At 42.2% G+C, this 11,625-nt stretch overlaps 2 protein-coding genes across 2 annotated transcripts; both read left to right on the top strand.

Annotated features, from left to right (window-relative positions):
* The first annotated feature begins 1,103 nt into the window (after positions 1–1,103).
* FAM32A (family with sequence similarity 32 member A) lies at positions 1,104–2,053 on the top strand. The gene is made up of 4 exons (XM_068420728.1): positions 1,104–1,202; positions 1,286–1,424; positions 1,574–1,627; positions 1,804–2,053. Exons 1-4 carry the CDS (start codon positions 1,126–1,128, stop codon positions 1,870–1,872), a joined length of 339 nt encoding a protein of 112 aa, XP_068276829.1. The 5' UTR covers positions 1,104–1,125; the 3' UTR covers positions 1,873–2,053.
* A 780-nt stretch (positions 2,054–2,833) lies between these two features.
* On the top strand, positions 2,834–11,278 carry AP1M1 (adaptor related protein complex 1 subunit mu 1). Its single transcript, XM_068420499.1, has 12 exons — positions 2,834–2,922; positions 3,585–3,741; positions 4,123–4,190; positions 4,765–4,895; positions 5,040–5,187; positions 5,588–5,714; positions 6,092–6,234; positions 7,006–7,077; positions 7,359–7,517; positions 8,188–8,313; positions 8,516–8,591; positions 9,170–11,278. The coding sequence occupies exons 1-12, from the start codon at positions 2,881–2,883 to the stop codon at positions 9,190–9,192; spliced, it is 1,272 nt and encodes a 423-aa protein (XP_068276600.1). The 5' UTR covers positions 2,834–2,880; the 3' UTR covers positions 9,193–11,278.
* Positions 11,279–11,625: the final 347 nt, after the last annotated feature.

Here is an 11,625-nt window from a genome sequence, read left to right on the forward strand (position 1 = left end):
GAAATTAGTAACAGTGATGGTAACCCCTTGTCCTTTCCTTCTCACTTTTCCCTGTAATACACATTGTACACTAATGCTAATGGTAGTTTGTACTGGAGGTAGTATCTATAAAGTCTGTTCACTCCCTTTATTCTGCATTATCTGCTAATATACTAGTTATTATTAGTGTGACATGCATACATATATACTGATACATACATGGCCTTTACACTGAAAATACATGTGAGTATATAGTTGATACATGTGATCAGAAATCACAGAATCACAGGGTGGTTGGGGTTGGAAGGGACCTCTGGAGATCATCCAGTCCAACCCCCTGCCGAAGCAGGGTCACCCAGAGCACGTTGCACAGGGTCGTGTCCAGGTGGGTTTTGAATATCTCCAGAGAAGGAGACTCCCCACCCTCCCTGGGCAGCCCGTGCCAGGGCTCTGGCACCCTCAAAGCAAAGTTTTTCCTCGTTTTCAGATGGAACTTGCCGTGTTCCAGTCTGTGCGCATTGCCCCTTGTCCTGTCACTGAGCACCACTAGAAGCTGTTATTATTTCCATGAATTTTTAGTTCATACTGTAAGAGTACTGGACATGACATATATGAGTAGATGCTTTGGGACTCTTCTATTAAGGGGCAGAAAATGTGATGTTAGAAGTTGTATGAAATACAAAAAACAAGGGGAGGAGGAACAGACTGCCCAACTACATCATGCGGCAGGCTGCCTTATTTATTGATCAGGGCAGGCTGTAAAACCTTAAATTCTCAGTTATTCCTTCTGGCCGGCTGGGTGGGCCCCTCTGTCCAGTGGAGAATGTGTTTCTCTCAGTGAAGGAACACCAGCCTCACTCATCGAACACCAGCCTCACTCATCGAACACAGGCCTCACTCATCGGCACGCCCTCAAATAAGCAAAAACTATTCAGAATTGTTCTGTTCGGCGTGGAACGAGGTGTGCGGGGAGGGCTGGGGGTGTTTTTTTCCTGGCGCAGCCCAGATATTTGGACTTTGCTGTCAGGGCGGCCTGGGCCCGGAGCGGTTTTAGCTCACGGACGGAGAGGACACCTCGTTGCCCCGGCAACGGCGCCGCGGGCCGCCTGCTGCCGCCAGGGGGCGCGGCAGCGCGGCGCGAGCGTCATGGCGGACTACGAGGCGGTGCAGCGCGGGCCGCTGCGGCTGAAGGGCAGCGGCGCGGGCCTGGGGGCCGGCAAGCGGTGAGGCGGGGGAGCCCGGGGCGGGGGGGGACACCGGGGAGAGGGCAGGCGGGTCTGGGCGCTGACCGCCCCTCTGCCCGCAGGAAGAAGAAGAAGGCGAAGGAGAAGGCGCAGATCGTGGAGCAGATCGTGAGCAGCAAGAAGCAGGAGGAGGAGAAGAAGCGCGGCCTGGACAAGCGGACCCCGGCGCAAGTGGCCTACGAGAAGATGCAGGAGAAGCGGGTAGGGCTGCCCTGCCTGGGCCAGACCCCGTCTGGGGGCTTGGCGGGGGGTGGGGGGAGGATTTAAAGACCTCAATCGACCCCTCAGATGCAGCCCCTGAGGGGCTACGAGCGCTGGGAGTAACCGGCCTCTCTTGTGTCTTCCTCCAGCAAATGGAGAGGATCCTGAAGAAAGCGTCAAAAACCCATAAGCAGAGAGTGGAGGTAAGCTAAACTATCCCGATTTCCTCAGGCCAGTGTGTATTTATCAGCTCGTTGGGCTGGAGGAACTGCTTCGCCTCTGTGAAACACACAAGCAGGGAGGCAGAGGGGCTTGTGGTTCAACGGTGGTGATGTCAGCACCGAATATCCAACGTTTTCTGCCTCTTTCTCTCCCCCAGGACTTCAACAGGCACTTGGATACTCTGACTGAGCATTACGACATTCCTAAAGTCAGCTGGACTAAGTGACTGGGCTGCTTCTCAAGGCTTTGGATCAGGAGCTGTGTTTTGTTTGTATTGAGCAGGGTTGCCATGTAAATCTGTGTATTCTGAACGTTTACTATATCTTCTGACAGTTTATGACACTGTACTGTGTTATTTCACTGTTTTGTTTTTTAAAACCAAATATTCAACAATATCTCTTCTTGGCTGATGAGCTGTGATTTATATAGGTGCTGAGGGCTATTTTTTTTAGTGCTTAAAGTGGGATTAAGGCCAAAATCAATTGCTGGAAAATGTTCCTTTATTTATTTGATACTAACAGTTCTCCTTTTTGGAAGTGAAGAGTCTTTGACAGTTTCACATAGCCTAAGCTTCTCTTGTAAGTTATAGAAATTGTGTAATTTCTCTAGAGTTCTTTCGGGAGGGGGGTGGGGGGGTTGTCTGTTGTAACTTGTAACTTCGATGCAACTTTTTATTAAAAAGCTGCTTTCATCCTTTTTTGCTGCTGACTTAGCTGTAAAGTGAGGGGCAGAGCACTCATTAAACAGTGGTTTGTGCGTGGAGTTTTTGAAGTGCTGTGCCTGCCTTTACAATTCCTACTCCCTGTGAGACGTGATGTGTATATTGACGTTTAAAATCCTAACATGCCTCTTAAACCTGAATATTGTTCTTAAACCCGAGTATTGTCCCTCTGCTGTCGCTGGCTGGGCCCTGGGCGCTCGGCTTCTGCCTGGGGCTCCCACCTCAGCCTGCCCAACCTTCCCCCGTGGGCTGCAGCCCCTCGTCCCGGCGCCGTTAGCGCCCAGCCCCGCTCCTGGTGCTGTTTTCAGCGCTGTGGGAACCGTTTCTCAGCGGGGAAAAAGACCCCGGGACTATTTAATATGCGCACTCTTTGAATTGAGGTGTTCTTCCGCTGTCGAGTACGCAGGCGCGGATCCCTCCGCCCAAGCAGCCGGGTCTCGTTTCGTCACTTCCTGCCGGAAGTGCCGGTGCCGGAAGCGGAAGTCGGTGTGTCTGCGGCCGGGCGACACGGCGATGTCGGCCAGCGCCGTCTATGTGCTGGACCTGAAGGGGAAGGTGAGGCCCGGGCCGTCGCGGGGGGGCTGTGCGGGGCCGGGGCGGAGGGGCCTCCCTCGCCCCGGGCTGCTGAGGGGGCCGGGCGCGCTCCGGTGTGTGAGGGGCCCGGGGTGGTGGGGCTTCCCCGGCCCCGTGGGGTCTGCGGGAGCCGCGTTGCCCTTCCCGGCCCCTCCTTGCTGCCAGCCCCGGTTTCAGTTGGCGCTGCGAGTCCGAGCTGTGACAGGGGAGTCGCGGCCTGTGTCTCCTCTTGGCAGTTAGAGATGCTGAGGGAGGTGGCTGCTGGTTTAAGATGTGCCAGCAGGGCCCTTGGGCATCCCACCGGCGGTAATTAATCTCTGCCGTAATTGGAGGTGGTTTGCCTCAGAGGAGTTGCGTGTTTCCCCATCTTGAAAGCATTATTAGGGCATATGCAGCAATAAGTGAAGAATAACTCTGAAAATATTAATACAAGACACTGCAAGGAAAGATTAGGATTTGCATTTAATCAGCAGAGTATTTTGGAGTATATATTTGCATTTATAGTATGCATAGAAGCTAGAGTAAAGCTTGGTGACTTTTTTAAAGTTAAAGAGGCCTTCCACATACCTTGTGCGTTGGTCTTGCATGGTAACATCGTCACATGAAAGAGAAAATATATAAGGATTTTGTTGCTGTCTTTATAGGTTCTCATCTGTCGGAATTACCGTGGAGATGTGGACATGTCAGAGGTGGAGCATTTTATGCCAATCCTTATGGAAAAGGAAGAAGAGGGGACGCTTTCTCCTATTCTAGCACACGGAGGAGTTCGTTTCATGTGGATTAAACATAACAACCTATATCGTATCCTTTGTACTGCACATACACAGACATGCCAAGTGCTGCTGTATTATTTTCATTGTTTGTGTCTAAATGCAAAGCTAGAGAGTGGGTGAGGTGACATAAGGAGGCTCTATTAAATAAAGTTCTTTTATGCTTTACACAGACACTGGTAATGTGCACCAGCAGCATAGGGTGCAGAAAAGTGGTTATATTAATTTTACTCTAATAAATTATTTCCTGAATGTTTATCTTCATATCTCATTAGACCAGAGCTACTGTTAGTTAATTAACTCTTAGTTTTTTTGGCCAACTCTAGTTGCCTAAAGGCTTTTAAAAATGCACTTAGTAAACATTTTTTTGAATGGTAACTTTGAATGCATGTTCCTGAACATCCTTTATCAGTTGTTGCAACTTCTAAGAAAAATGCTTGTGTATCACTGGTGTTTTCATTTTTATATAAAGTAGTTCAGGTGAGTATGACATTTCAAAATGTCTTTGTCTTCTTTTCAGTTCAGTCTAAATCTGATCTAAATAGAAGTGCATAGAGCTTTTGCATTTTTAAAGAACTCTATGGTAATAGCATTTTTACTTTATATTTGATTATTTTGTAGAACTATCTTCCTAACCACTAATAATGGAATTGATATTTTGTAGCTGAGTAGGCAAAGGATGTGACACAATGCTGTAAGTAGTTGCACAAGACCTGAGAACACAGAGGAGAATTGTGAACTTGATGCATGAGTAGTGGCATATCACGTAGATTCTATGTTTGGTTCATCTGTACCTGGCATGAAAAATATTTTCCCTGGAATAAATATTTTTCATAATAGTTAAGAGTTGCTTCTAGGATTCTCTAGCTCTGTTTTAATTGAGGTGGGTTTCCTGAGGCTGATCTGCTGAACAGAATGCTGTTTGTGAATTATGGGGGTTGGTTTGAGGCTTTTTAAAAATCATTATTTTAGATGCAAGACTGTGTTCTGCATGTGCTGTAGTTCCTCAGTTAACATCCTCCTTCTTCCCCTCCTTCCTGTTATTTTGTTTCAGGTTTTTTCTGAATATTTCAAGGAGTTGGAAGAGGAGAGCATTAGGGATAATTTTGTTATTATTTATGAGTTATTAGATGAGCTTATGGATTTTGGTTATCCACAAACCACTGATAGTAAAATTTTACAAGAGTAAGTATCATTCTACGTCACTTACAGTGACAAACTCCTTGGAAAGTTTTGAGCATTCTTCCATATGCAAACAAATGTTTTGGCTTGGTCTAGTTATCAAAAAAATTAATTTCATTTTTTCATGCCAATTATGTGGCTGTGAAGGTACATCACTCAGGAAGGTCACAAACTTGAAACTGGAGCTCCACGTCCACCTGCCACAGTTACGAATGCTGTTTCATGGAGATCAGAAGGGATAAAATACAGGAAAAATGAAGTGTTCCTGGATGTTATAGAGTCGGTTAACCTTTTGGTGGGTACCTTTTGCTGTCAGTTTTAACGAGAATTTTAATAGGAAGTGGTGAAAAGGGCTTGTTGTCTGAAAGCCTGCCAGGGTACAGTAAAAAGGCAGACTGACTGTGGCTAGCGTACCGTGATGCTCAAAACAATGTCGGTCATTAAGACTGAGTACCCATAAGGACATCCAATAGACAAATAATGCTTTACTTGGATGTGTTGCTGATTTCTGCTACATCCTTTCCTCTTCTGTCTGCACCCATCACTTCCCTGATCTAATTCTACTCTACTGGATTAATTTCTCAGGAGAAAGACCTCCAAGAAAACCTGGGACATGGGGATGGGGTGGGAGTGGTGTTTGGTGCCGCAGCATACCCCATCAGAGCAGTCTTACCTTTCTTTTTGTTTTTGTTCAGGTCAGTGCCAACGGAAACGTATTACGGAGTGAGATCGTTGGATCCATTAAAATGCGCGTTTTTCTCTCGGGAATGCCAGAGCTGCGCCTTGGGTTAAACGACAAAGTTCTCTTTGATAATACAGGCCGTGAGTACTTCAGTGATATCTCAATAATCGTGAAAGATGTTACCCGAAGTCGTAGGTTTTGTGATGCTTGAGGTTCAGCTGGAAGGATTTGTTCTAAGATGATAGAAGTACTTCTTTTAACAGTGTAGAAAACCACATTAGGTCTTGTGTGACAGTACCAAGCAAAGATGGAATCATGGTAATGCACGGGAACCAGCTAGGCGTCCTCCTCCCTTTTCCCATTGGGACTTCGTGGTGCTAAAAACCTATAGCAAGCTAAAGAAAGTATTGACTAACAGGGAGGAACATCAGCAGACAACTGCTTTGCTGGGAAACTGGCTGCGATGAGACTTCGGACATAATTTGTGTAGCACCTTGAAATGTGTATTTTCCGCTAGGTGGCAAAAGTAAATCAGTAGAACTGGAAGATGTAAAGTTCCACCAGTGTGTTCGTCTCTCTCGCTTTGAAAACGACAGGACGATTTCTTTTATTCCGCCTGATGGAGAGTTTGAACTCATGTCGTATCGTCTTAATACCCACGTGAGTCTGGATGTTTGCATTTTGATATATGAGAATGCTTTAGGTTGTAGGCAGAATTGTTAATGGCTGTCCCTTAATTATTTTTTCCTTAAAGTGTGGGCAGCAGAGTAGTTTTCAAGTCAACTGTTAATAGCAAAGCTTTGTGCTCGCTCTTTTTGGAGGAAGTAAGAATGAGTTTAAAAGGAACTTGGCAATAAGTCTCTGTATTTTCAACTATAATTGAAACTGTTTCTGAAATAGCGTTCCTGTGATGAGGTTTTTTTTAAGCTATGTGATGAAATGTCAACGTAGCAATTAATTCTGCTTGACAACAACAGTATTTATGTCATTTAATTGTGTTAGAGTATGCTAGCCACAGTGATAAGGATAGCTTTCCTTTTAGAAAAGGAAAAATCCAATATAGAGAAGGTCTGTAATAAGCAGCAATGACAGGAGACAACAAATGAAAGTTTAGTATTAATTTTTTATTTTAAGGGCAGTAGTTTGAGTTAGAGTTATTTTTAGGGCTTGTCATAGTTTAGTCCCTAGTGTGTTAAATTATCAAATATTTTGGAATGCAAGTGTGTGTTATTAGGGATTAATCTGAGACATACCTTTTTAGGTCTATAATTGTTATAACACTTGCTTGTTTGTATAATTTTTTTTTTTAAATAAAACCACAACTTGTTTGTCATTTTGAACACCACAGACTTCTGTTTTCAAAGTAAAACCACTTTAAAGTAAAATGTGTCAAAGTAAAACCTACAGCTGTTAAGTGTTTTTCCCCATTAGGTAAAACCACTGATCTGGATTGAGTCTGTGATTGAAAAACATTCCCACAGCCGCATCGAGTACATGATCAAGGTCAGAAGTTCTAAAATAATTATGGCTAATTTTAGTTTTCTCTTTCATTTGTTTTCAAAGCTTGACCAGCAGTATGTGCATTTTTTGTCCAAGTATTTAGTATTTCTGTGGGACTTGCATCTTTTTGTCCTTTGTAATTTTTGGTCTCAGTGTTACAGTTCTGTTTCTCAGTATGTAGGTTGAGGTGGAGGGGAACTGTGTGTCTCGCAGCTCTCTGAACTCACGAGCATAATGGAAATATTTAGGGGCCTGCTTTCCTGATTTTTTTTTTTCTTCTTTAGGCAAAAAGTCAATTTAAGCGTAGATCAACTGCCAACAATGTGGAGATTCACATTCCAGTTCCCAACGATGCGGACTCGCCAAAGTTTAAAACCACTGTTGGAAGCGTCAAATGGGTTCCAGAGAACAGTGAAATTGTCTGGTCCATTAAATCTTTTCCAGTAAGTGTTATTTTTGGTCTTATCGCCTGATAGTGTAATAATTACTTAACATTAATATTTTATGAATGTTCAGACTCTGCCTAAAGCAAATTCTAATAGTATCAGACAAGTAATACTGGCCTCTTCCTCTTTTCCCTTGCATATGAAGGCTTGGAACTTGCTAAGAGATGTTTAAGATACTGCTTATATTTTTTGTTTAACTGGGATAGTTTTTCAGAACTAGGTTAGAGAGCAGATTTTTGAGCGCTGTCTGTGGATGCTGTAATCCTTGGCCTAGATTTAGCAGCAGCTGTTTTAGTTTGTCAGACCCTGCTTCTTGGGTGGTTCCCTGAGCATGAGCTCTTTCAGATGCTGATGGTGTGGTAGCACAGCTGGCTGTCACCATTTGACCAGAATGGTCAACAGCACAAAAAAAAAAAAAACAAACCTGTTTTTTTTCCCTTTGAGTATGAAGCTGGAAGAAAATGAATTGTGCCTCAGGCTGGTCCTAATTTGATCTACATCTTTGAAAAAAGAAAAAGCGTTTTTAAAATAAAAACAAGCACTCACTTTTAAGCCTTAGAGAAGAGCTGAAATGAATAGTGGAGTTCAGCAATTTGACATTAAGAAAATGACTTGTATTCTTGGAAGTTTTTTATTTCAAGAAAAAAAATCTGTCTCTTTTGGGTAGGGTGGCAAAGAATACCTGATGAGAGCTCACTTTGGACTTCCAAGTGTTGAAGCTGAAGATAAGGAAGGAAAACCTCCGATCAGTGTCAAGTTTGAGATTCCATATTTCACCACCTCAGGAATCCAGGTTAGTAACTGCAAGTAGAAATACTGGCAAGTTAACATGCTGGACACTTAACACACAAGTTTTTCTTACCTTCTTCATGATTCCTGTTCAATGTTATCCATAAAACATATTTTTGAGGCAAAAAAATTTTTTTTTCTTTTTTTGCTAAATGCTGTTTGGCTGATATGGGAAACTTTATTTCTTAACATATCTTTCTTTCCAGGTTCGTTACTTAAAGATAATTGAGAAGAGTGGCTACCAGGCTCTCCCGTGGGTTCGTTATATTACCCAGAATGGAGGTAAATAGAAGGCAGTAGACTTTAGATTAATCTCCAATTTGCATATTTTGTTTCTCCATCAGACACCTACAGATTGAAACACACAAAACCAGTTTGCTCATACTTTTCAGTATTAAACGGTACAGTTTAGTTACATGTTAGATTAAGGTATGCTGCTTTTTCCAGTCACCTTTTTTGGTGTCTTAATGAAAGACCCATTGGGATAGTTCACTAATGCTCTTCAGGAATTTTGTAATTAAGCTGAGAGTTTTGGAATGTAAATTTAAAAAGAAATTGCTCACACATGCCGTTCTGCCAGCTTTAAGATGTATAAGACACTGTCTACTAAAAGATACTGGATCATTTGCAAGTAAAAGCAGTGGGTTTTTTTGGTTTTTGCTTTTTGTTGGTTTTGCTAATTAACTTTTTTCCTGGCTTGGAAGCATGAATGCCTGCAATTACCTTAATCGCTTTAGAGCCCATTACACGAAGAGCTGGTTTTATTTTATATTGCTTCATCCCAATTTGCTGATCTGCTTTACTGCCTTTAGTGAGACAATTTACTAAAACTGGGGTTTGGGGTTTTTTCCCCTTTACAGACTACCAGCTTCGAACACAGTAAAACACCTCGCAAGCACCACAGACGACAAAACTTCAGGCCTGGAATTTGTTTGCAGAAGCTTCTGTGGTACTGAGAGCTGTGAATGTTGTTGCCAAGGGTCTTGTTTCTGCAATCTTGGATTGGCAGGAGAAAGATGGGAAAATTACTGTTTTCAATAATGTGTTTGAGCATTTGAACCATTAGTATTGATTGTGTGAATATTTATTTCATTCTTAGAACATGCTGATCTTGCTGCTAAATGCTAATTATGTTAGGAGTAGCAGTTACCTTGAGGAGCCAGGAATACAGAATGAACCTTGAGAATGTCTTGTCAATGCCTTGTCCATTACATTCGCAAAGTTTCTACTATTCGTATTTTAGGATCTCTGAAGACATAGGCAGCATTATGCTGCAAATTAGGGAGACGATTGTGCAATTAAATGACTGCTGAACACTTAGTTGTATTTAGCCCAAGGTATTTATTTTTTTTTTCTGGGCATATGGGTGCCTTAACTCATTCAAAGCTCTGTTAACTTATAAAAATTTACAGAATATGAGTTAAAACTACCTGAAGTCCAAAAATACTATTTGCTCTTTTTGGATGGTTTCAAACCAATTAATCTGACAGACCAAGTGAAGGGTTTGGAAACAAAAATATGGGTTTGTTAAAGACTAAGTTAACTGAGAACAAGAGGTGACAGAAGTCAGTGTCTCTGGGAACATCTCAGTGGAAGCACGATGATTGCTAGTTGGAGTTAGTCGAAATGCAGACTGGAGAGTTTCAACCCTGTGACACCCCTAGGGCATGGAAAACCGATGCCAGTTGACTAGTGTTTGCTTTTTTAAAATTTCTATTCATAAAACAAGTTCAAAACTGTAGTGTGTAGGCATAAGACCTTAGATTAATTAAAAAAAAAAAAAAGACCAAAACAATTTTGGAGGTGATGAAATTGGGTAGGAAGATTGGGGTTTTATTATTATTTTTCCAGATAATAGTAACATACTCTAACCTCTTCCTGCAGATTGATTGTTGTTTATGAAGAGGCTGATAAAAATACAGTTGCCATCTTTCTTCCAGCTTGCCTTTGTGTTAATTTAGGGCAAATATTTTCCTTTTTTTTGCTGTAGTTCAGTAGAATTTTTTAACTTGATTTGCCCTAAGGGGAATGCTTTCTTTCTCAGTCTTTTGCGTTTGTAAACAACTATTATTATAACTTCCTGGCAGAATGGATAACAGTTCAGAACGTTATACTTAAAGGTATTATTTTTTTTACATGCCGTTTCATTTTTTTCTGAGAAGCTAAGACTGGCATGGGTGTACATAGTTATTTTGATTTTTCAGGAAAATTTTGACGGTTATCAGTATTTTCTGTAAACAACTTTTAGAATGTTTTGGGTTGAATTTAGTACTCCTGACAGATGCTGAACTCAAACCATCAAAATCTAAATATATGTCGCGAATGGGATGTAATACACTGTGTGCAAGGTTCTCCACACCGCTCTGTTGGCAGTCCTTGACTCTCCCACAAGGTATTTCAGTCGTTGTCCCCACTAAATCCTTGTAGACTATATATAGAGATACATCTGTGTGTACAGCACATACTATTAGCAAAAAATCAACTCAATTCCCCTGAGATTCAGCAAGATCTGCCTCAAGAGGACTGATAGCTGAAGGTACCGAGGCGATAACCAGGCAGCTGGTTAGGCAGCGATAGGTGTGGACATGGATATTCTGGAGAAAGGTTACTGTATTTGTCACCCAACAAGCTTGATGTTGAAACAAATTAAATCATCTTGTTCAAGATTTTTGTTCCACTACTCATTTGCATTTGAACAATTCAGCTTATGACTGGACTAAACATTTTTTTATTAAAACTGTAACTGGTTGACGAATCGCTTTCTGATGACTCTGTTCTTCAAACTGTTCGCTTTAATTATTTGCCTGTAAAATGTGACTCTTAATCCTTGTTTTCCTGTTGGAGGTTGTATCTTGCAGACCAGAATAGTGTTTTTCTCATATTTTGTTGTAATTTGACTCTGTTTTGATAATGAGGCATCAGCTGTGCTCCTTCAGGAAGTAATAAAGGGCAAAAAGTCCTCTTGGAATTAGTTGCACCTCACTCGCTCTTTAGTCGGTCTAATCCACAGCAAGTTATAGCCTCTAACCTTTGAGTACCCTCAATTGTTCTAATATGAGGCCTGGATAAGTGGAACTGAACTTCATAAAAGCTGCAAGTATTCATACTCCTGATTTGTTTACCAACTACGGACCAAATCTTTGCTTCTCTATTCTCTGCAAAATTTGCACGTGCCCCATAAAATCAGTGCTCGTTAGCACCCTCTATTTCAGCAAGAAAAAAAAAAGCCACCTCTTCACCCATTTATTGTTGAAATGTGGGGTCCCTGTGTACTTCCACAGGCACAAAGGCAGAAGGAGGGCGATGGGATGTTATT

The sequence above is a fragment of the Nyctibius grandis genome, chromosome 31, assembly GCF_013368605.1.
Source record: "Nyctibius grandis isolate bNycGra1 chromosome 31, bNycGra1.pri, whole genome shotgun sequence".
Classification (NCBI taxonomy): domain Eukaryota; kingdom Metazoa; phylum Chordata; class Aves; order Nyctibiiformes; family Nyctibiidae; genus Nyctibius; species Nyctibius grandis.